At 36.5% G+C, this 26,500-nt stretch overlaps 1 protein-coding gene across 2 annotated transcripts in view; it reads right to left on the minus strand.

Annotated features, from left to right (window-relative positions):
- The window catches only part of LOC133540496 (insulin receptor-like), a 243,381-nt gene that overhangs the window by 1,098 nt on the left and 215,783 nt on the right, over positions 1 to 26,500 (minus strand). For both annotated transcript variants that reach the window (XM_061883133.1, XM_061883134.1), the window contains 5 exons: positions 24,683 to 24,793; positions 23,126 to 23,288; positions 20,996 to 21,125; positions 18,524 to 18,658; positions 1 to 14,138 (listed from right to left, as the gene is read on the minus strand). The exon at positions 1 to 14,138 is cut by the window's left edge and continues 1,098 nt beyond it. In XM_061883133.1, coding sequence (XP_061739117.1) covers positions 13,784 to 14,138; positions 18,524 to 18,658; positions 20,996 to 21,125; positions 23,126 to 23,288; positions 24,683 to 24,793 — 894 coding nt within the window. In that variant the 3' untranslated portion in view covers positions 1 to 13,783. The remainder of the gene's footprint in view (positions 14,139 to 18,523; positions 18,659 to 20,995; positions 21,126 to 23,125; positions 23,289 to 24,682; positions 24,794 to 26,500) is intronic.

A 26,500-nucleotide genomic window follows, 5' to 3' on the forward strand; every position in this document is an offset into this window, starting at 1 on the left:
AAAAAAGACGTATTTTAGATCATATTTAAAAAAGCATATTTGTTTTAAATTCTGCAGAATGAAGTTTAATATTAGAAGACTGAATCATGAATTTATCATAAATAATTGATAAATATTTCAATAAATCAATGGTTAAATAATTAAGAAAATATATAGAACACATGCAGACTTTTTAATTCATGTTGTGTCCTCATTGGCTCGATGAGGGTTGCAAAGGCAGCTATTGTTTACATCGAAACTTTTCTTTTAAATCTACAAAAATTCACATTTTGTCAAAAAAAAAAAAAGGACATTTTTGAGTTTTATTTTATGCCAGAAAATATTCAGATTTTAGGGAAATGTTTTATTTTATTTGATACACTTGCGGGATGTATACAGTGAACACAATTAATTTAAGTGTAAAATAGTGGCACAAAACATGCGTCCGATTTTGGAGAATTAAATTACTAAGTAATTTAAAATCAATGAAACAAATTCCTAGAAACCACAATTATGTCAGATTTACAAAAAGTATTTATACAATTCATTCATGTTATAGTAAAAAAAATATGTATTTTAAATCATATTTCAAAAATAATTTTTGTTTTTAATTCTGCAGAAGGAAGTTTAATATTAGAAGACTGAATCATGAATTAAAAATATATAGAACATATGCAGACTTTTTCATTCATGTTGTGTCCTCATTGGTTGCAAAGGCAGCTATTGTTTACATCGAAACTTTTCTTTTAAATCTACAAAAATTGACATTTTGTCCAAAAAATTTTTGACGTTTTTGAGTTTTATTTTATGCCAGAAAATATTCAGATTTTAGGGAAATGTTTTATTTTATTTGATACACTTGCGGGATGTATACAGTGAAAAATATCATTTGTTTAGGTTTAAAAGAAGTCAATGGTGGCACCAAAAAAATGCATCAGATTTTGCATCAGAGGATACAATTACTAAGTAATTTAAATCAATAAAACAAATTCATAAAAAAACACAATACTTATAAATGTTATTCATGTTGTAAAAAAAAAGACGTATTTTAAATCATATTTTAAAAACCATATTTGTTTTAAATTCTGCAGAATGAAGTTTAATATTAGAAGACTGAATCATGAATTTATCATAAATAATTGATAAATATTTCAATAAATCAATGGTTAAAGAATTAAGAAAATATATAGAACATATGCAGACTTTTTAATTCATGTTGTGTCCTCATTGGCTCGATGAGGGTTGCAAAGGCAGCTATTGTTTACATCGAAACTTTTCTTTTAAATCTACAAAAATTCACATTTTGTCGGAAAAAAAAAATGGACATTTTTGAGTTTTATTTTATGCCAGAAAATATTCAGATTTTAGAGAAATTATTTATTTTATTTGATACACTTGCGGGATGCATACAGTGAACACGATTCATTTAAGTTTGAAATAGTGGCACAAAACATGCGTCCGATTTTGGACAATTAAATTACGAAGTAATTTAAAATCAATGAAACAAATTCCTAGAAACCACAATTACATCAGATTTACAAAATGTATACAATTCATTCATGTTATAATAATTTTTTTTTTAATTTTAAATCATATTTCAAAAAGAATAATTGTTTTTAATTCTGCAGAAGGAAGTTTAATAGAAGACTGAATCATGAATTAAAAATATATAGAACATATGCAGACTTTTTAATTCATGTTGTGTCCTCCATTGGCTCGATGAGGGTTGCAAAGGCAGCTATTGTTTACATCGAAACTTTTCTTTTAAAAATCTACAAAAATTACAATTTTGTCCAAAAAAAAAACATTTTGGAGTTTTTTTCTAGGCCAGAAAATATTCAGATTTTAGGGAAATGTTTTATTTTATTTGATACACTTGCGGGATGTATACAGTGAACACATTTCATTTGTTTACGTTTAAAATAAGTCAATGGTGGCACCAAAAAAATGCATCAGATTTTGGAGGATACAGTTACTAAGTAATTTAAAATCGATAAAACAAATTCATAAAAAACACAATACTTATACATTTCATTGATGTTGTTGTAAAAAAAAAAAAAGACGTATTTGTTTGAAATTCTGCAGAATGAAGTTTAATATTAGAAGACTAAATCATGAATTTATCATAAAATAATTGATAAATATTTCAATAAATCAATGGTTAAAGATTTAAGAAAATATATAGAACATATACAGACTTTTTAATTCATGTTGTGTCCTCCATTTGCACGATGAGGGTTGCAAAGGCAGCTATTGTTTACATCGAAACTTTTTTTTTGAAATCTACAAAAATTCACATTTTGTCCCCAAAAAAAAAGAAGACATTTTTGAGTTTTATTCTATGCCAGAAAATATTCAGATTTTAGGGAAATATTTTATTTTATTTGATACACTAACGGGATGTATACAGGGAAAAGATCTCATTTGTTTGTTTTTAAGTTTAAAATAAGTCAATAGTGGCACAAAAAACAAAAAAGTATTTATACTTTTCATTTATGTTATAGTAAAAAATATATTTTTTTAAATCATATTTTAAAAAATCATATCAGTTTTGAATTCTGCAGAAGGAAGTTTAATATTAGAAGACTGAATCATGAATTGATCATAAAATAATTGATGAATATTTCAATAAAGCAATGGTCAAAGATTTAAGAAAATATATAAAATACAAGCAGACGTTGTAATTCATTTTAAATAAATATGTAAAAGACGAATTAATAAAAATATTAATATTTAGTGAAACAAAAATGGTTCTTCAATAAATGATTTTTTGGTTGATAAAAATCAGCATTATTTTTATTTCCCAAATCAAGTAAATGTGTTTCCACTTTGCAACCTTCCACGTGAGCCACCTCTTTTTCTTTCTTTTTGTTGTGCCGCCGCCAACAAAACGTGCGATGAATTTTTGGCGTCGGATCAGATTTTATTCCGGGGAACTTCGCCCTGAAATCTTTCACGTTTGCTTTCTGGGGTAGACTTGTAATAAATGTAATAAAATAAACATTTAAATGATGTCCTAGTTTGTTTGTTTGTTTGTTTTCAGGCATAAAGCAAAACTGAACAAACACCAAAGTTTTATTTTGGTACAAAGTCAGCATCGCCCCAGAATAACAATCTTTGATTTCATATTTGGAGTCATCTGAGTGTTTGAGTAGGTTCTGTCTGCAGGTGAGCAAGGCACTGATTTTTGACAGGGGAGGGGGGGCAACTTCCTGATTGTCTCCAACAGAGGAAGGGCAAAGGGGGCGGGGCTCCCATTTTGTCACGAACGATTGTCCTCGGTCTTGGTGCCTTATCTTATCTTATCTTAGTGCCAGCAGAGAAGGACAAAGACAAGATGAGAGCAGGACAAAAGTGTTGGGACACCCAAAGACGTGCTTGCAAGAGTTAGGTGCATTTTATCCAAGAAGAGACTGAGGGCCCACTGATTATTATTATTATTCTAATCCCGTTTTACACAAAACACCAAATTATAAAGTTGTTTTTTTGGTGGCGTCCAACTTTTACTTTGATGTTCTCGCCAGTTTGGTGTCTGATGATGTTTTTGTTTTTAGGACCAACAATAATAACATTTTAAAAATAATAATAATATTAAAAATAATATTTTTATTGAGAAAAAATATTATTAAAAAAATATTTAATAATATTAAATAACATTAATAATATTAATGTTATTTTTTTATTAAATATGAATGAGTAAACATACATTTATATCAAAAAATATAAATATATAAATGTATATAAATATAAATTTCCCTATAAATAAGTTATTTATTCAATTATTTAATATTATTTTAATAATATTAAATAATTTAAAAAACATACAGATAATATTATTATTGATTAAAATAAGATTATTAAAAATACTACAAATAATACTACTAATCAACATATGTCACATTCTACACACCTCAGCTTGAAGGAGTGTCCCAATACTTTTGTCCATAGTCTCTGCCAGCAAATAGGTTTGTGAAAAGAGGAATGAGGGCAAGATAGAAGTATTGTAGTACAATACATAATACTTTAGTATTATACATGATACTATAGTATTATGCATAAAATAGCATCATTATGTATACTAGTACTACTACAAATAATGATACTATTTTATATAGTATTATGTATTATACTATAGTACTAAAATGTATTATACTGTAGTATTATGTATGATACTATAGCATATAGTCTCCATATAGGAGACTGAGGGCAGCGGACAAGGAGTGTGTTATTTTCCATTACAGTGTCAGACTGCTGGCCATTGTGTGGACACCCATTTTATCCAAGAGGAGACTGAGGGCAGAGTGGAGGAGATGGCGGGTGTCCTGTGTGTACGTTCTACAGTGGTACTATCGGCCACAGTAATGAGGTGGAGTTTATCCAAGAGGAGACTGAGGGCACCTAGAGCAAAGTGGACGAGAACTTGGGTCTCCTGTACTGCCTACACGCAATAGCTACATTAGCGAGATTTATGTTATCCGGTAGGACACTTGGGGCCTCTGTAGCATTTGTTAATTGTAGATTTAGCTAAATTAAGGACTGAGGGCAGCTGCACCAGAGAGGAGGAGAGTGAGGTTCTCCTGTGTTGTCAGCACGTGAAGAGGTACATTTATCCAACAGGAGACTGAGGGCAACTGCAGCAAAGTGGAGGACAACCTAGGTGTACTTTGGTAGTGTGACTAATTGCCCCAGTAATGAGATCATTTTATCCAATAGGAGACTGGGGGAAAAAAGTGTACCATAGCGCAGGAGAATGAGGGTCTCCTGTATTGTCAGCAATACAGGAGACTGAGGACGGCTACAGTAAAGTGGAGGAGAATAAGGGCCTCCTTTATTGTCTGCATGTAACTAATAGCTACATTAATGAGATTTTTTTGATCCAGTATGAGACTTGGGGCAGCTGCAATATTTGTTTATTGTAGATTTAGCTACATTAAGGACTACATATATCTAAGAGGAGACTGAGGGCAGCTGCACCAGAGAGGAGGAGAGTGAGGTTCTCCTGTATTGTCAGCACGTGAAGAGGTATATTTATCCAACAGGAGACTGAGGGCAACTGCAGTAAAGTGGAGGACAATTAAAGTGTACTCTGGCAGTGTGACTAATGGCCCCTTAATGAGATCATTTTATCCAATAGGAGACTGGGGGGAAAATTGTACCATAGCGGAGGAGAATGAGGGTCTCCTGTATTGTCAGCAATACAGGAGACTGAGGACGGCTACAGTAAAGTGGAGGAGAATAAGGGCCTCCTTTATTGTCTGCACATAACTAATAGCTACATTAATGAGTTTTTTTGATCCAGTATGAGACTTGGGGCAGCTGCAATATTTGTTTATTGTAGATTTAGCTACATTAAGGACTACATATATCTAAGAAGAGACTGAGGGCAGCTGCACCAGAGTGGAGGAGAGTGAGGTTCTCCTGTATTGTCAGCATGTGAAGAAGTACATTTATCCAACAGGAGACTGAGGGCAACTGCAGTAAAGTGGAGGACAACCAAGGTGTACTCTGGCAGTGTGAGTAATGGCCCCAGTAATGAGATCATTTTATCCAATAGGAGACTGGGGGAAAAATTGTACCATAGCGGAGGAGAATGAGGGTCTCCTGTATTGTCAGCAAGTGACTATTGGCTACAGAAAGAAGTAAATACCCAACAGGAGACTGAGGACGGCTACAGTAAAGTGGAGGAGAATAAGGGCCTCCTTTGTTGTGGCAACATAACTAATGGCTACATTAATTATATTTTTTTGATCCAATATGAGACTTGGGGCAGCTGCAGGCAAGTCCTGTATGCATTTGTCAGCATGGGATTTAGCTGCCGTAAGGACTACATGCACCAAAGAGGAGACTGAGGGCAGTACTTCTTACAGTATGACTATTGGCCACAGTAATGAGATTATTTAATCAAATGGGAGACTGAGGGCAGCTGTGTTGTCTGCACGTGACTATTGGCTACAGTAATTAGATTACTTCTATCCAACTGGAGACTGAGGAGAGCTGCAGCAAAGTTGAGGAGAAACAGGGTGTCTTGTGTGCATTTGTCAACATGTGATTCAGCTACAGTAAGGACTACATTTATCCAATAGGAGACTGAGGGCGGCGGTACCAAGGTGGATGAATTCGGGTAAAAACAGGCACATACCCAATAGGAGACTGAGGGCAGCAGCAGTAAAGTTGAGGAGAACCAGGTATCCTATTTGTCCTTGTTAGCATGTGATTCAGCTATAGTAAGGACTAAATTCATCCAATAGGAGACTGAGGGCAGCTGCAGTAAAGTGGATTAGAATGAGACTCTCCTATATTTGTCGACATATGACTTAGCTACAGTGAGGACTACAGTCATCCAATAGGAGACTTAGGGCGGCGGTACCATGGTGGATGAGAATTCAGGTCTCCTGTATAGTCAGGATGTGACTATGTGCTACAGTTAGATGTACATTTATCCTAAAAGAGACTGAGGGCAGCGGCAGTAAAGTTGAGGAGAACCAGGTGTCCTTTATGTCCTTGTCAACATGCAATTCAGCTACATTATGGCCTACATGTATCCAATAAGAGACTGAGGGCAGCTGCACATAGGTGGATGAGAATGAGGGCCTCCCTTATTTACCTGTCAGCATGTGATAAATGTTAGACACCTTTCATCCGAGAGGAGACAGTGGAGTGCGGCAGCAGTTAGCATGTGTCGCTAATCAGCATGTGTCCCTAATTAGCATGTGTCGCTTGTTAGCCTGGGTCGTGAACTAGCATGTGTCGCTAGTTAGCATGTGTTGGTAGTTAGTATGTCACAATTTAACATGTGTCTTTAGTTAGCATGTGTCGCTAGTTAGCATATGTCACTAGCTAGCATGTGTTGCTAATTAGCATGTGTCACTTGTTAACACGTGTCTTTAGTTAGCATGTGTGTCTAGTTAGCATGTGTCACTAGTTAACGTGTATCTCGTTAGAATGTGTCGCTAGTTAGCATGTCTCACTAGCCAGCATGTCACTGGTTAGCATGTGTCTCTAGTTAGCATGTGTCACTAGTTAACATGTGTCTCTCGTTAGAATGTGTCGCTAGTTAGCATGTGTCACTAGTTAACATGTGTGTCTCATTAGAATGTGTCGCTAGCTAGCATGTCTCACTAGCTAGCATGTGTCGCTAGTTAGCATGTGTTGCTAGCTAGCATGTGTCATGAATTAGCTTGTGTCGCTAGTTAGCATGTGTCTCTAGTTAGCATGTGTCACTAGTTAACATGTGTCTCTCGTTAGAATGTGTTGCTAGTTAGCATGTGTCTCTCGTTAGAATGTGTCGCTAGTTAGCATGTGTCACTAGCTAGCATGTGTCGCTAACTGGCATGTGTCGCTAGTTAGCATGTGTCACTAACTGGCATGTGTCGCTAGTTAGCATGTGTTGCTAGCTAGCATGTGTCGCAAATTAGCGTGTGTCACTAGTTAGCATGTGTCACGAATTAGCGTGTGTCGCTATTTAGCATGTTACGCTAGTTAGCATGTTACGCTAGTTAGCATGTGTCGTGAATTAGCATGTGTCGCTTGATTAGCATGTGTCCCTAGCTGGTATGTGTCGCTAGTTAACATGTGTCACTAGCTGGCATGTGTCGCTAGCTAGCATGTGTCACGAATTAGTGTGTGTCGCTAGTTAGCATGTGTCACGAATTAGCGTGTGTCGCTATTTAGAATGTGTCGCTATTTAGCATGTTACGCTAGTTAGCATGTTACGCTAGTTAGCATGTGTCGTGAATTAGCATGTGTCGCTAGTTAGCACGTGTCACTAGCTGGCATGTGTCGCTAGTTAGCTTGTGTCGTGAATTAGCATGTGTCGCTAGCTGCGCACCTTCAAACGTTACAGTGACCCACGAGATCCATCAGGTGCAAGTCCAGAACGACCAGGTCCCGAGCCGCACCTCAGACCCCGGGCAAGAACAAGGCTATTGTAGATCACCACCATGTAACCCCAGGCGGACTAAACGATGGAAGGATGCCGCCACCTGCTGGAAGACGGTCGCCATAGCAACAACCTCAGACCTTCATCAAGACCCCATTCCTCTTTTTTGTGATTCTGAACACCTGTACCAGGTAAAAAGGTGGGCGGGGCTAGAAAAATAAAAACATTTGAAGGAGAAGAAAAGTGTCAAAAACATAAAGGTAGATACTAAGAAATACGTAGAAGAAGATGATATATTATACATGTCAAATGTTGGCAGCTGCTAGCAATATTCCATGTTTACTTCTTAGCTTTCTAGGGCGAGTCCAATGTAAGAAAGCAGCAGCTATTGGTCAGTCCGAGGAACTCCTTGTCCAATGACAACTCTTTAAATATCCTTCAGCCGCACAAGGGAGGACGCGGAAGAAAAGAGAGAAATCAAGCATCAAATAAATTAAAACTATTCACCCCACGAATATCTTCTGGAATAAAAGGAATAATAATAAGAACAACAACAAAAAGAAAAGACTAGATGTTCCTCATATTTTTGTTCTACCATGGATTCTTCCCCAAAGCGCTTTTTCTTTAGAGGCCACTCGTCGAAAAGGCCACCGTCTGGCAACAAAGTCCGGGGGAGAAAAGCGAGAGGACGGGAGTGCCGCCTTTTTTGAAGAACAGAAGCAGCCTCGTGGTTGTCTAAGGTTTGTCGTGTTCACAGTTCTTGGTGTGTGTTTGTGTGTGTGTTGTTGTATTTCCGACCTTCTCGAGACACCGACGAGGAAAAGTACCTTCCATGTGAGGACATAAATCATGGCCCCCAGAGCCAAATACTAGAGTCCGTGAACATTGCTCCAAAGTCGGGATTTTTGTTTGATTTAATGTGCGTACAAGTTTTCTTGTGTACGTTTTCTTATAAAATTGTGACTTATGTCGAGTAAAATTACGACTCTTTGTATGAAATTGCCCAAATTTTAAGTTTTTCTTGTGAAATTCCAACTGATTTTTCACAACAAGCATTTTTATATTTACATAGTATGTGTATATTATTAATGTTCTAAATACACATCTTTATATATCTACAAAGGGTGGTCCTAAAGAGGGAGGCATTTTTTACAGGTCTCCAGAAGTTCAGAAATATGTGTGTGTGTGTGTTGTATTTCCGACCTTCTTGAGACACCAACGAGGAAAAGTACCTTCCATGTGAGGACCGGTGAACAAGTGAGGACATAAATCATGGCCCCAAGAGCCAAATACTAGAGTCCGTGAACATTGCTCCAAAGTCGGGATTTTTGTTTGATTTAATGTGCGTACAAGTTTTCTTGTGTACGTTTTCTTATAAAATTGTGACTTTTGTCAAAGTAAAATTACGACTCTTTGTATGAAATTGGGCAAATTTTAAGTTTTTCTTGTGAAATTCCAACTGATTTTTCACAACAAGCATTTTTTATTTACATGATATGTGTATATTATTAATGTTGTAAATACACATCTTTATATATCTAGAAAGGGTGGTCCTAAAGAGGGAGGCATTTTTCACAGGTCTCCAGAAGTTCAGAAATACAAGTGTGTGTGTGTGTGTGTGTGTGTGTGTGTTGTATTTCCGACCTTCTCGAGACACCGACGAGGAAAAGTACCTTCCATGTGAGGACCGGGAAACAAGTGAGGACATAAATCATGGCCCCCAGAGCCAAATACTAGAGTCCGTGAACATTGCTCCAAAGTTGGGATTTTTGGTTGATTTAATGTGCGTACAAGTTTTCTTGTGCACGTTTTCTTATAAAATTGGGACTTTTGTCGAGTAAAATTACGACTCTTTGTATGAAATTGGCCAAATTTTAAGTTTTTCTTGTGAAATTTCAACTGATTTTTCACAACAAGCATTTTTATATTTACATAGTATGTGTATATTATTAATGTTCTAAATACACATCTTTATATATCTAGAAAGGGTCGTCCTAAAGAGGGAGGCATTTTTTACAGGTCTCCAGAAGTTCAGAAATATGTGTGTGTGTGTGTTGTATTTCCGACCTTCTCGAGACACCAACGGGGAAAAGTACCTTCCATGTGAAAACCGGTGAACAAGTGAGGACATAAATCATGGCCCCAAGAGCCAAATACTAGAGTCCGTGAACATTGCTCCAAAGTCGGGATTTTTGGTTGATTTAATCTGCGTACAAGTTTTCTTGTGTACGTTTTCTTATAAAATTGTGACTTTTGTCGAGTAAAATTACGACTCTTTGTATGAAATTGGCCAAATTTTAAGTTTTTCTTGTGAAATTCCAACTGATTTTTCACAACAAGCATTTTTATATTTACATAGTATGTATATTATTAATGTTGTAAATACACATCTTTATATATCTAGAAAGGGTGGTCCTAAAGAGGGAGGCATTTTTTACAGGTCTCCAGAAGTTCAGAAATACAAGTGTGTGTGTGTGTGTGTGTGTGTCTGTTTGGGTGTGTGTGTGTTTGTATTTCCGAACTTCTCCAGACACTGACGAGGAAAAGTACCTTCCATGTGAAGACCGGTGAACAAGTGAGGACATAAATCATGGTGCCAACCGTTGCATCTAATCGAGAGCCAAATACTAGAGTCCGTTAACATTGCTCCAAAGTCGGGATTTTTGGTTGATTTAATGTGTGTTAAAGTTATCTTGTAAAAGTATTCTTATAAAATTGTGACTTGTCAAGTAAAATTACGACTCTTTGTATGAAATTGCCCAAATTTTATGTTTTTCTTGTGAAATTCCAACTGATTCTAGAAAGGGTGGTCCAAAAGAGATAGGCATTTTTCACAGGTCTCCAGAAGTTCAGGAATACAAGAGTGTGTGTGTGTGTGTGTGTTGTTGTATTTCCGCCCTACTTGAGACACCGACGAGGAAAAGTACCTTCCATGTGAGGACCGGTGAACAAGTGAGGACATAAATCATGGTGCCAACCGTTGTATCTAACAGAGAGCGAAATACTAGAGTCCGTGAACATTGCTCCAAAGTCAGGATTTTTGGTTGATTTAATGTGCGTACAAGTTTTCCTGTATAAGTTTTCTTATAAAATAGTGACTTTTGTCGAGTAAAATTACGACTCTTTGTGTAAAATTGCCCAAAATTTAAGTTTTTCTTGTGAAATTGTCACTTTTTTCTTGCGAAATTGCAACAAATTTTTCACAACAAGCATTTTTATATTTAAATAGTATGTATTAATTTATTAATGTTGTAAATACACTTCTTTATAAATCTAGAAAGGGTGGTCCTAAAGAGGTAGGCATTTTTCACAGGTCTCAAGAATGTCCGAAATACACGCGTGTGTGTGTGTGTGTGCGTGTTGTTGTACTTCCGCCTTTCTTGAGACACCAACAAGGAAAAGTACCTTCCATGTGAGGACATAAATCATGGTGTCAATACAGAAAACCGTTGCATCTAATAGAGAGCCAAATACTAGAGTCCGTGAACATTGCTCCAAAGTCAGAATTTTTGATTGATTTAATGAGCGTACAAGTTTTCTTGTAAAAGTTTTCTTATAAAATTGTGACTTTTGTCGAGTAAATTTACGACTCTTTGTGTGAAATTGCCCAAATTTTAAGTTTTTCTTGTGAAATTGTGACCTTTTTCCTTGCAAAATTCCAACTCATTTTTTACAACAAGCTTTTTTATATTTGCACATTATGTATATATTATTAATGTTGTAGATACACATCTTTATATATCTAGAAAGGGTGGTCCTAAAGAGGGAGGCATTTTTCACAGGTCTCCAGAAGGTCGGAAATACGTGTGTGTGTGTTTGGGTGTGTGTGTGTGTTCTTGCATTTCTACTCTTCTTGAGACATCAAATCATCATGAAAAGTACCTTCCATGTGAGGACCGGTGAACAAGTGAGTACATAAATCATGGTGTCAATACCGAACACTGTTGCATCTAATAGAGAGCCAAATACTAGAGTCCGTGAACATTGCTCCAAAGTCAGGATGTTTGGTTGATTTAATATGCGTACAAAAATAAACGTTGGAAGGCAGCAATACATGATAAAAGAAGCTATAGAATGACTTCCCTATTCATCCCCCCAAAAACCCCACCAGGTGAACGGCTGATTTTACAACTTCTGGTGCTGACTTAAGAGAAGCCATATATGACCATAGGATGAAAAAATACACTACGCTACTAAGACTATAGCGGCTAATAACACTTAGCTTCTACAGTAAAATCATGACTTTTGTCAAAAGAAATTACGATTATTACTATGATAATATAGCCAAAATGTGTAAGTTTTCTTATAAAATTGCGACTTTTGTCGAGTAAAACTACGACTCTTTGTATAAAATTGTCCACATTTTAAACATTTCTTGTAAAATTGCGACGGTTATTGAGTAAAATTTTACTTTTATCGTAATATTGCACACATGTTCAGTTCTTCTTGTAAAATTTTGACTCGCGTCGAGCAAAATGACGACTTTTATTATAATACCACCAAAATTTTAAGTTTTTCTTGTGAAATTGTGACCTTTTTCTTGTGGAATTCAAACAAGCTTTTTTTATATTTGTATAGTACGTATATATTATTCATGTTGTAAATACACTTCTTTATATATCTAGAAAGGGTGGTCCTAAAGAGGGAGGCATTTTTCACAGGTCTCCAGAAGTTCAGAAATAAGTGTGTGTGTGTGTTTGGGTGTGTGTGTTGTTCTATTTCTACCATTCTTGAGACATCAACAATGAAAAGTACCTTCCATGTGAGAACCGGTGAGCAAGTGAGGACATAAATTGGGGTGCCAACCGTTGTATCTAATAGAGAGCCGAATACTACAGTCCGTGAACATTGATCCAAAGTCGGGATTTTTGATTGATTTAATGAGCGTACAAGTTTTGTTGCATAAGTTTTCTTATAAAATTGCAACTTTTGTCGAGTAAAATAATGGCTGGAATTATGGAAAGGCTGGTCCTAAAGAGGGAGGCATTTTTCACAGGTCTCCAGAAGTTCAGAAATACGTGTGTGTGTGTGTGTTTGGGTGTGTGTGTGTGTGTTCTTGTATTTCTACCGTTCTTGAGACATCAACAATGAAAAGTAACGTCCATGTGAGAACCGGTGAGCAAGTGAGGACATAAATTGGGGTGCCAACCGTTGTATTTAATAGAGAGCCAAATACTAGAGTCCGTGAACATTGCTCCAAAGTCAGGATTTTTGATTGATTTAATGAGCGTACAAGTTTTCTTGTATAAGTTTTCTTATAAAATTGCAACTTTTGTCGAGTAAAATAATGGCTGGAATTATGGAAAGGCTGGTCCTAAAGAGGGAGGCATTTTTCACAGGTCTCCAGAAGTTCAGAAATAGGTGTGTGTGTGTGTGTTTGGGGGTGTGTGTGTGTGTTCTTGTATTTCTACCGTTCTTGAGACATCAACAATGAAGAGTACCTTCCATGTGAGAACCGGTGAGCAAGTGAGGACATAAATTGGGGTGCCAACCGTTGTATCTAATAGAGAGCCGAATACTACAGTCCGTGAACATTGCTCCAAAGTCAGGATTTTTGATTGGTTTTAATGAGCGTACAAGTTTTCTTGTATAAGTTTTCTTATAAAATTGCAACTTTTGTCGAGTAAAATTATGGCTGGAATTATGGAAAGGCTGGTCCTAAAGAGGGAGGCATTTTTCACAGGTCCCCAGAAGTTCAGAAATACGTGTTTGTGTGTGTGTGTGTGTGTGTGTGAGACCTCCAGCCTTGCCCAGAGTCCTGGAGACACCCCCCAGGATGCCGGAGAAGATCCGCCTGCATCCCTTTGCTTGGCAGTCAGGAGGAAGAGAAGTCCGAGTCCTGAGATCCGCGTGGGTGGAGAAGAAAGGAGAGAAGAAGGATGCTTGAGGTCCTGGCCCCGGTTCTACGTGGTCTCCCGGGAAACGTTAGGAAGGGCTGGACCTGGGCAAGGATAAGATGCGTCCATTTTTCTTGCCGCCGTTCATGTGCGTGTAGGGCACGCGCTCCTCGTAGTTCCCCCTGAGGGCCACCGAGGGCCCGCTGTCCCTGCCCAGGCTCTCCTCTCGCTGCGAGTAGGAGGACGGGTCCAGGGGGATGCTCTCCATGTTGTCCAGGTCCAGGTCGAAGTCCTCCGTCTCGTGGACCTTGTTCTCCTCGCTGAAGAAGAAGGAGACCTCCTGGAAGGACGGGTGCAGGTCCTCCCGCAGCATCTCGATGATCTCGTGGAACATGGGCCGCATCTTGGGGTTGTACTGCCAGCACATCTGCATGAGGCCGTGCCTGCGGGTGGAGGGGGGGTCGGGACGGGAGACCGGCGGGTTAGGCGGGACCGAGGGACACGGGATCGTGCAAGGGTGTCCCGGTTTTAAGTGTCTTGCAAATAGCGGACCAGGATCCCCGGGTGTCAAACTCAAGGCTCATTTTACGTGGCCCGAGAAATAATCTGCGTCGGTCGGTAAAGTACTTGACTGAAAAAAATATTTGTAAAAATGTAAATATTGTATCATCATCGAGTCCAAACTGTTTTTTTGCTCAAATGAATACTGTAAATTCCAGACTATAAGGCGCTACTTTTTACCTACACTTTGAATCCTGCGGTTTGTAAATCCGTGTAGCTATTTCATAGATTTTTTTCCCCCGCTGACGTCCATAATGCAAATAGCATATTTCCTTGAATAGCCACAGGGAATAAAGTATGCGCCTACCTTGAATTACTGCCGGGTCAAACTCACTTCACAAAATAATTAGCGCATGCTTAGTGTTACCGCCGAGTGACACTTCCCCTGTCATCATTTTCATAATGGAGGAGGCTGATTTCGATACCGGTAATTTGAAAATCGCATAAAGGAAAGAAGATTAAGAGCTATTCAGTAGGATTTAAGGTCCAAACTTACATCACACTCAAATTTTTACTGCATGCCTTTGGTAAGTGGCAGAGTGAGAAGAGGTTTTAAATGAATTAGCGCCCCGGCGGCAATTCAAGGAAATACGGTACTTAAAAAACAAACAAGCAAATACACTGAAAATCTTTTGGAAGTTGTAGTGTCGTTCCGACATCTAGATAGAATAGAACAGAAAGTACTATTCTATTCTATGCAAGCTGTCTAAGATAGAATAGAAAGTAATATTCTATTCTATCTAGATGTCGGAACGACACTACAACTTCCAAAAGATTTTCAGTGTATTTGCTTGTTTGTGTTTTAAGTTTTTGCATTATGGCCGTCAGCAGGGGGAAAAAAATCTGTGAAATAGCTGCACTGTTTTACAAACCGCAGGGTTCAAAGTGTAGGTGCGTAGTGTTTCTACTGGTATGGATTCTACACTCATCACTCCGAGCAACGTTTGTAAGTTTTACAATATAACTAAAACAATTCTTACTTATTAAACCGTCCCGTGTGTGATGTCCGTAGAAGGGTTCTCATGCATATATGGACGTGCTAGCGTCGTTACATTAGCATTAGCTAAAAGGCTAACACGTTTACGAGTGAATGTGTTAGTATTATTAACACACTATGGCATTCTTTTTGTGTTGTTTCAGTTTCACAAATTCCTCAGTAAATTCACCAAAACGTCACCGTGGAGTTATTGAGTCTGTTTAGCTGATTGGAGAGCTAGCTTGCGCAGCTAGCGGGGTCCATGACGATGACATCTGTTTTGTTTGATCAGCCGTTTTACTGCCGTGTTCCAAACACATTACGTCATGCAATTTTTTTTTCTATTTCAATCTCCAAGTCGATTCATTTTCTCGGGTTGTTTCATGGGTTGTACTTGTATAGTAGCGCTTTTCTACCTTCAAGGTACTCAAAGCGCTTTTAAATGATTTTTTCTCTACTTTATGTCAAATAAAACTTTGTTTTTAATGCAGCAAACACAAACAATATGCAATATTTCCCCAATAAATAAAATATTTTCAAAGTGTCATTTTTTGATTTGAGGTAATTGAAGCCTTGAAAAGGTAAATATATCAGAGTAACATTTATGTTAATTCATTATTATTGTATTTATTATATGTACCAAAACATCACCGTGGAGTTATTGAATCTGTTTAGCTGAATGGAGAGCTAGCTTGCGCAGCTAGCGGGTCCACGACGATGGCTTCTGTTTTGTTTGATCAGCCGTTTTACTGCCCTGTTACAGACATCCTTTGGAAGCAATTAACGTATGTAAATAAACATTTTACAGAATATTTTTGTGTAAATAACGACGTACAACAAGGTATATAACTACGACTTATAGTCCGATGCGGCTCATTTTTATTTTATGTCAAACAAAACTTTGTTTTTAATATAGCAAACACACATAATATGCAATATCTCCCCAATAAAAAAATATTTTCAAAGTGTAATTTTTTGACGTGAGGTAATTGGAGCCTGGAATAGGTCAATATATCATAATAAAATCAATGTTAATTCATTATCATTTTATTTATTATATTGTTACAATAATTACAAATGTTATCAAACAACTCTTACGCTATAGTTATGGGGAAACCATTTTTTATTTTTACTTTTTTCTTTGTCATGAAAAAGGGACGTTTTTGTGGTTGGTGCACTAATTGCAAGTGTATATTGTGTTTTTTATGTTGATTTAATAAAAAAATAAAAATACAATTTTTTGTAAAAAATGTTTTAAATAAAAATTAATAAAAAATTCTTCTGCGGCCCGGTGGATGGGGACCACTGTTTTACAGAATATTTCTGTGTAAATAACGACGTACAACAAGGTATATATCTGCGACTTATAGTCTGATGCGAGTTGAGTTTATACCAAAAAGTTCTATTTTGGTTTCATCTGACCACATGACATTCTCCCAATCCTCTGCTGTATCATCCATGTATCCATTTTGGTATAAACTCAACTGGTCCTGTTTGGAGGAAGAAGAATACTGAGTTGCATCCCAAGAACACCATACCTACTGTGAAGCATGGGGGTGGAAACATCATGCTTTGGGGCTGTTTTTCTGCTAAGGGGACAGGACGATTGATCCGTGTTAAGGAAAGAATGAATGGGGCCATGTATCGTGAGATTTTGAGCCAAAACCTCCTTCCATCAGTGAGAGCTTTGAATGGTTGACCAAATACTTATTTTCCACCATAATTCACAAATATGGCCTTATTCATTCTTTCCTTAACACGGATCAATCGTCCTGTCCCCTTAGCAGAAAAACAGCCCCAAAGCATGATGTTTCCACCCCCATGCTTCACAGTAGGTGTGGTGTACTTGGGATGCAACTCAGTATTCTTCTTCTTCCAAACACGACCAGTTGAGTTTATACCAAAAAGTTCTATTTTGGTTTCATCTGACCACATGACATTCTCCCAATCCTCTGCTGTATCATCCATGTATCCATTTTGGTATAAACTCAACTGGTCGTGTTTGGAGGAAGAAGAATACCGAGTTGCATCCCAAGAACACCATACCTACTGTGAAGCAATGGGGGTGGAAACATCATGCTTTGGGGCTGTTTTTCTGCTAAGGGGACAGGATGATTGATCCGTGTTAAGGAAAGAATGAATGGGGCCATGTATCGTGAGATTTTGAGCCAAAACCTCCTTCCATCAGTGAGAGCTTTGAATGGTTGACCAAATACTTATTTTCCACCATAATTCACAAATATGGCCTTATTCATTCTTTCCTTAACACGGATCAATCGTCCTGTCCCCTTAGCAGAAAAACAGCCCCAAAGCATGATGTTTCCACCCTCATGCTTCACAGTAGGTATGGTGTTCTTGGGATGCAACTCAGTATTCTTCTTCCTCCAAACACGACGAGTTGAGTTTATACCAAAAAGTTCTATTTTGGTTTCATCTGACCACATGACATTCTCCCAATCCTCTGCTGTATCATCCATGTATCCATTTTGGTATAAACTCAACTGGTCGTGTTTGGAGGAAGAAGAATACCGAGTTGCATCCCAAGAACACCATACCTACTGTGAAGCATGGGGGTGGAAACATCATGCTTTGGGGCTGTTTTTCTGCTAAGGGGACAGGACGATTGATCCGTGTTAAGGAAAGAATGAATGGGGCCATGTATCGTGAGATTTTGAGCCAGCGAGAGCTTTGAATGGTTGACCAAATACTTATTTTCCACCATCATTTACAAATAAATTCTTTAAAATTCCTACAATGTGAATTCCTGGATTCTTTTCCCACATTCTGTCTCTCACAGTTGAAGTGTACCTATGATGAAAATTACAGACCTCTGTCATCATTTTAAGTGGGAGAACTTGCACAATCGCTGGCTGACTAAATACTTTTTTGCCTCACTGTATATGGGAAAATATTTTTCCTAAAATTGAGTGGGTGTGGCTTGTATACAGGTGCGCTCTTTAGTCTGGAAAATTAGGTAGTTTCATCTCTTCGTAATGCTAAATTGTTATTAGAAATAGACAGGAAGACTCAAAAAAACTGACGAGATAAACACACATGGCCGAGTGTGAGCACAACCTTAAGAACACACTTCAAGAAGTCAGGTGAGACCAGCATGAAACCTGATTTGGCTTATGAATCCGTTTTCAGTTTGATTTTGAGTACTTTTCAAAAAATGAGAATCGTTGAGTTTGCATTGTTTCCAATCAGAGACGAGACAGGAAGCCAAAGGTTTCAGTGGCACGTCAGACCGAGCACAAGTACTAGAAGTCAAGGAGGACTTGAATGACTCACATCCTCTCGGGACAGTTGTCGGGGCGGTCCAGGTAGCCCCCGTCCATGACGAACTTCAGGACCTGCTCGTTGGACAAGCCCTGGTAAGGCTGCTCCGCTAGCGTGCTGATCTCCCACAGCACCACGCCAAACGACCTGCAGACACAACCAGGCGGCGTGGGATCTTTGTGTGGTCTTGTATTTCTAGCCTTCTCGAGACGTGAAGAAGGGAAATTATCTTCCATATGAGGAGGTGTGAACATGGTCCCAATAACATTGCATCTAATAGACAATGTTTCATTTGTGGTGATATCTATCACAATGAGGGTGGTCCCAAAAAGGAGGGATTTTTCACATTGACTGTGTGTCGCTTTTAAAAGTGCTCCCCTCTGGTCAACATATGAAATAACAAGTGTGTGTAAGAAGTTGAAATGCGCCCCCTTCGGCCAAAATTAATTGAAAAAATAAATAAATATGTATATAGAGACATACTGTAATAACTTGAAGTAAATAATGAAGATTAAAAATCAATTACAAAAAAAAGAACTAAAAGCTTACCTTCTTTATATTTGCATTGTTTCTATGCGTTATTAATGTTGTAAATACAAATCTTTATATATTTATTAAGGGTGGTCCTAAAAAGGTCGGCATTTTTTGAAGGTCTCAAGAAGGTCAGAAATACAAGAATGTGTGTGTTCTTGTATTTCTAGCCTTCTTGAGACATGAAGAAGGAAAAGTATCTTCCATATGAGGAGGTGTGAACATGGTCCCAATAACATTGCATCTAATAAAGAATGTCTCATTTGTGGTGATATCTATCAAAATGAGGGTGTTCCCAAAAAGGAAGGATTTTTCACATTGACTGTGTGTCGCTTTTAAAAGTGCTCCCCCTCTGGTCAACATATGAAATAACAAGTGTGTGTAAGAAGTTGAAATGCGCCCCCTTTGGCCAAAATGTATTTAAAATATAAATAAATATGTATATAGAGACATACTGTAATAACTTGAAGTAAATAATAAAGATTAAAAACCAATTACAAAAAAAAAATGAACCAAAAGCTTACCTTTTTTATATTTGCATTGTTTGTATACGTTATCAATGTTGGAAATACAAATCTTTATATATTTATTAAGGGTGGTCCTAAAAAGGTGGGCATTTTTTAGAGGTTTTAAGAAGGTCAGAAATACAAGAATGTGTGTGTGTTCTTGTATTTCTAGCCTTCTTGAGACATGAAGAAGGAAAAGTATCTTCCATAAGAGGAGGTGTGAACATGGTCCCAATAACATTGCATCTAATAGACAATGTCTCAATTGTGGTGATATCTATCAAAATGAGGGTGGTCCCAAAAAGGAGGGATTTTTCAAAAAGTGCTCCCCCTCTGTCCAACATATGAAATAACAAGTGTGTGTAAGAAGTTGAAATGTGCCCCCTTTGGCCAAAATTAATTTCAAAAATAAATAAATATGTATATAGTGACATACTGTAATAACTTGAAGTAAATAATGAAGATTAAAAACCAATTACACAAAAAAAAAATTAACTAAAAGCTTACCTTTTTTATATTTGCATCGTTTGTATGCATTATTAATGTTGGAAATACATTGACTGTGTGTCACTTTTAAAATTGCTCCCCCTCTGGGCAACATATGAAATAACAAGTGTGTGTAATAAGTTGAAATGCGCCCCCTTTGGCCAAAATTAATTTAAAAGATAAATAAGTATGTATATAGAGAAATACTGTAATAACTTGAAGTAAATAATGAAGATTGAAAATAATGAAGATTAAAAACCTATAATAAAAAAACTAAAAAAAAAACTAAAAGCTTATCTTTTTTACATTTGCATCGTTTGTATGCATTATTAATGTTGGAAATACATTGACTGTGTGTCGCTTTTAAAAGTGCTCCCCTCTGGGCAACATATGAAATAACAAGTGTGTGTAAGAAGTTGAAATGCGCCCCCTTTTGGCCGAAATGAATTTAAAATATATATAAATATGTATATAGAGACATACTGTAATAATTTGAAGTAAATAATGAAGATTAAAAATAATGAAGATTAAAAACCAATCACAAAAAATTCAAAAAATAACTAAAAGCTTATCTTTTTTTATATTTGCATCGTTTGTATGCATTATTAATGTTGGAAATACATTGACTGTGTGTCACTTTTAAAAGTGCTCCCCCTCTGGGCAACATATGAAATAACAAGTGTGTGTAAGAAGTTGAAATGCGCCCCCTTTTGGCCAAAATTAATTTAAAAAATAAATAAATATGTAAATAGAGAAATACAGTAATAACTTGAAGTAAATAATGAAGATTAAAACCCCCAAAAAATGAACTAATAGCTTACCTTTTTTATATTTGCATCGTTTGTATATATTATTCATGTTGTAAATACACATCTTTATACAGTTATAAAGGGTGGTCCTAAAGAGGGAGGCATTTTTCGGAGGTCTCAAGAAGGTGTGTGTGTGTGTGTGTGTAGCCTACCAGCAGTCCGAGTGGGCAGTGAAGACTCCGTCCTTGAGCGACTCTGGAGCCATCCACCTGACAGGAAGCAAACCTTTGCCTCCTTTCCTGTAGTAGTCAGTCTCGTAGATGTCCCGCGTCATACCGAAGTCTGCGAAGGGGGGGAAAGTAAGTCTTGGACCAGACTGACAGATGTTCTGAGTTGTTTGAATGTGGTTTCCATGAACAAATTTGCAGGTGTTGAAGTCTTCATGTACATACATTTGTTAAAGGCCTACTGAAAGCCACTACTAGCGACCACGCAGTCTGATAGTTTATATATCAATGATGAAATATTAACATTGCAACACATGCCAATACGGCCGGTTTAGTTTACTAAATTGCAATTTTAAATTTCCCGCGAGGTATCCTGTTGAAAACGTCGCAGAATTATGACGTCATTGGTTGGAGGGGACATGTTCTCCCAGCACCACTTATGGATAAAAGTAGTCTCTTTTCATCGCATAATTACACAGTATTTTGGACAGCTGTATTGCTGAATCATTTGCAATTTGTTCAATTAATAATGGAGACGTCAAAGAAGAATGCTGTTGGTGGAAAGCGGTGGATTGCAGCTGCCTTTAGCAACCGAACCACAGCCGGTGATTTTATGTTTGTTGTGAAGCTTTAACACAGAGCGGTCAAGCGAACATGTTTCTCTACGTCAACCAGCAAGTTTTTGGATGGGAAAGTTGTGATATTAAGTCGGCTCTTACCGGAGACTTGAGTGGATTATGCGACCTCATCCTGCAGCTCAAAAAGGCAGCTGTGATCCTGGCCCCTCGGCTTCTCTTAGAGACACTGGCGTTCACCACAGCCGTCCGACTTTCAGGTATGACTTTATAATCTCACTAAAAAACTATTAACACAATAAGACGATAAGGGATTTTCCAGAATTATCCTAGTAAATGTTTCTAATTACATCTGAAACTGCCTGCAGCCGTCGCCTTTTTCCTCTTTTTTTAATAAGCGATTATTATTTATTTTATTATATGTATTTATTTATTTAATACACAAATTTAATTAGACATAAAAGGCTATGGCTAGCAAATTTTTTTATAGAATTATTTCAACTATTTTCTTATCAAGTGTGTTTAATTATTTTTCTTAACAAAAAAAATATTTTAAAATAAAAAAAAAAATCAAATAAAGAGTTTAATCCAATCACTTGATTACAAAAATATTTCAGAGCTGCAGCCCTACACAATAATTTATTTTATTATATTTATTTATTTACTTGATATATTTATTATAGTTATATTTATTTATTTAATACACTAATTTAATTAGACATAAAAGGCTATGGCTAGTAATTTTTATTATATAATTATTTCAACTATTTTCTTATCAAGTGTGTTTAATTATTTTTCTTAACAAAAAAAATATTTTAAAATAAAAAAAAAAATCAAATAAAGAGTTTAATCTAATCACTTGATTGCAAAAATATTTCAGAGCTGCAGCCCTACACAATCATTTATTTTATTATATTTATGTATTTACCCGATATATTTATTATAGTTATATTTATTTATTTAATACACTAATTTAATTAGACATAAAAGGCTATGGCTAGCAATTGTTTTTTAGATAAGTATGTTAACTATTTTCTTATCAAGTGTGTTTAATTATTTTTCTTAACAAAAAAAATATTTTAAAATAAAAAAAAAAATCAAATAAAGAGTTTAATATAATCACTTGATTACAAAAATATTTCAGAGCTGCAGCCCTACACAATAATTTATTTTATTATATTTATTTATTTACTTGATATATTTATTATAGTTATATTTATTTATTTAATACACTAATTTAATTAGACATAAAAGGCTATGGCTAACAATTTTTTAAATATAATAAAAATCAAATAAAGAGTTTAATCCAATCACTTGATTACAAAAATATTTCAGAGCTGCAGCCCTACACAATAATAAATATTGCGAATATAAATGTGCATAGTTGCATCCAGGGGCCAGGCCTAAGCCATTTACACGGGCACGCCCATATAAGGACATCAGGCGTACAAAGGTACAAAACTACGTGCAGGTGTCACTTCTAAACACATCAACCGCATTACTTGACACAACACTGGGTGCAAAATGAGCACTCCCGTACCGCCAATCTTGACGGTGAAGTCCTCGGCCACCATGCAGTTCCTGGCCGCCAGGTCTCTGTGCACAAACTTCTTGGCGTTGAGGTAGGCCATGCCGTCTGCAATCTCTGCAGCCATCTGGATCATCTCCTTAAGGGTGGGCGGAGGGCGGCCAGTCGGGTTGTTCTAAAAAGAGAAATAAAAAAATGAAAGAAAAAAAGGTAAAAACTGACTAAAGGTGCACTCCAAAAAAAACGGAAATCTAAGTAAGATGAAATATCTCAAATAAAGGTAATATTTGCTTATTTTCTGTCTGACTAAGCAGATTTTATGTTAGAGTGTTTTACTTGTTTTACATGTTTTGGTCCTAAATGATCTCAGTACGATATTAAAGCTTGTTGCTGAGATGTGATGACCTATATTGAGTAAAAGATGCTTGAAACTAGAATATCAAGTGTTGCAAAGCTGTGTCATCAACACTCAAGTACAGTGGGGCTAAAAAGTATTTAGTCAGCCGCCGATTGTGCATGTTCTTCCACTTAAAATGATTAGATTAGATTAGATTAGATTAGATAGTACTTTATTTATTCCGTCAGGAAAATTAAAATTTTCAGCACAATCCCATTCAAGATCAGACAAACATTACAGGGAGACAGAACAGGATCGCTGACGGGTCTGCCGGCTTACAGCGCCACTTACAAAAAAGATGAGATACAGGTAAACAAGGGACGGGGGGAATGGGAGAAAAAAGTAGATTAAAATAAAATAAAAAATTCGGTTTTAGCCTGGGCCCTGGAGAGGGCGTGCAGACTGAGGCCAAGGGTAAAAAAAACAACTCATAGCCATAGTACACATCCCTTTTCCATGTGTGTAAGAGGGAAAACATCAAACATCAAAGACATTAAAACAGCAGATACAACCAGACACTTCTACATACAGCTATGAATAAAAAGTAAAAGAAACATATCGTGTTTGGAGGAAGAAGAATACTGAGTTGCATCCCAAGAACACCATACCTACTGTGAAGCATGGGGGTGGAAACATCATGCTTGGGGGCGGTTTTTCTGCTAAGGGGACAGGACGATTGATCCGTGTTAAGGAAAGAATGAATGGGGCCATGTATCGTGAGATTTGGAGCCAAAACCTCCTTCCATCAGTGAGAGCTTTGAATGGTTGACCAAATACTTATTTTCCACCATAATTTACCAAAAAAATCTTTAAAATTCCTACAATGTGAATTCCTGGATTTTTTTTTTCACATTCTGTCTCTCACAGTTGAAGTGTACCTATGATGAAAATTACAGACCTCTGTCATCATTTGAAGTGGGAGAACTTGCACAATCGCTGGCTGACTAAATACTTTTTTGCCAAACTGTATTTGAAGCTTTTTTTGGGGTTCATTGAGTTTAGCTCATTTTACTTGTTTCGGAAAGTATTGACAAGCCAACTTTTCTCGTTCTATTTGCAGATCATTTTGCTTAGTTCAAATAAAATACCCCTCATTTTGGTATATATTTTTTTTCTTGTTTTTGAACACTGACTTATGGCAGTGTGGGTGTGTCTGAGTCAAGTATTCCTACCTCTGAATCTGGCCTGAGGCCTCGCAGGTAACTCTTTAGGTCGCCGTGCGTCATCAGCTCCATCACGACCAGGGTGGGCTGACTCTTGGACACCACACCTAGAAGGCGCACCTGTCGGGAGAAGAAAGTGATGTCAGATGACATTGAAACCGAACTACTGGTACTCGACCGTACCAATTCTTGTATAAACAAAATGTAACATTCAAAATGAGCCGATTCTGACAACTGTCCTGTCCTATCTTGTTTCTCGATTACGTTTGCAAAGCAGTTGCACTTCCAAGACAGTACCGCGTATGCTATTTAGGGTATGTTGCGCCCTACAAAGTGTTTATACTGTAAGTATTGTACTTATTACACACCAGCTGTGCCATCTTAGTTGTAGTTTTCATGACCAAAATAGGAGGTGTTGAAAACACCATGTAAAAATCGATGATGCTAATAGTAGCCCGTCTAAGGCAAATCCAATATAAATTAGCATCGAGCTAGCACATTTGGAAAGAGTGAAGCCTTACTTGAAATTTGAGTGTTTTCTACCAAGCATATTTAATCAAAAATGTGCTTTTTGAGCTATCTATAGTGGAATTTAAAAAAACGACACTCTTCTTTGTCTCCGTGAATTCAACATACATACATACTATATTATACATAATACTACAGTACAATACATGATAATACTACAGTATAATAAACAATAATACTACAGTATAATACATAATAGTACTCTAATATTACACATAATACAATATTATTATACATAATATAACTATGGGGCGGTATCGCTCGGTTGGTAGAGTGGCCGTGCCAGCAACTTGAGGGTTGCAGGTTCGATTCCCGCTTCCGCCATCCTAGTCACTGCCGTTGTATCCTTGGGCAAGACACTTTACCCACCTGCTCCCAGTGCCACCCACACTGGTTTAAATGTAACTTAGATATTGGGTTTCACTATGTAAAGCGCTTTGAGTCACTAGAGAAAAGCGCTATATAAATATATAATTCACTAATTCACTTACTATACTATTACACATAATAATATTATATTGTTACACATAATACTACTACTACAGTATAATAAATAATACTATCATACATAACAATACTATAGTATTACCCATACTATAATATAGACAATACTACAGTACAATACAAAATAATACTATATTATTATTATACATACTACTACAGTACAATACATATTATATTATACATAATACTACAGTATAATACATATTACTAGATTATTATACATCATACTATAGTAATACACATTATAATACTATATCCATCCATTTTCTACCGCTTATTCCGTTTTGGGGTCGCGGAGGGCGCTGGCGCCTATCTCAGCTACAATCGGGCGGAAGGCGGGTTACATCCTGGACAAGTCGCCACCTCATCGCAGGGCCAACACAGATGGACAGACAACATTATATAATACTATATCATTATACATAATATTACTATAGTATTACACATAATACTATATTATTATACATAATACCACAGTATAATAAATAATAATACTAGATTATTATACATAATACAATGATATTACACATTATAATACTATATTATTATACATAATACTACTATAGGATTACACATAATACTATATTATTATACATAATACTACAGTATAATAAATAATAATACTATATTATTATACATAATACTATAATATTACACATTATAATACTATATTATTATACATAATATTGCTATAGTATTACAAATAATACTATATTATTATACATAATACTACAGTATAATACTATATTATTATACATAATATTGCTATAGTATTACACATAATACTATATTATT

Source organism: Nerophis ophidion, linkage group LG22, assembly GCF_033978795.1.
Source record: "Nerophis ophidion isolate RoL-2023_Sa linkage group LG22, RoL_Noph_v1.0, whole genome shotgun sequence".
NCBI lineage: Eukaryota > Metazoa > Chordata > Actinopteri > Syngnathiformes > Syngnathidae > Nerophis > Nerophis ophidion.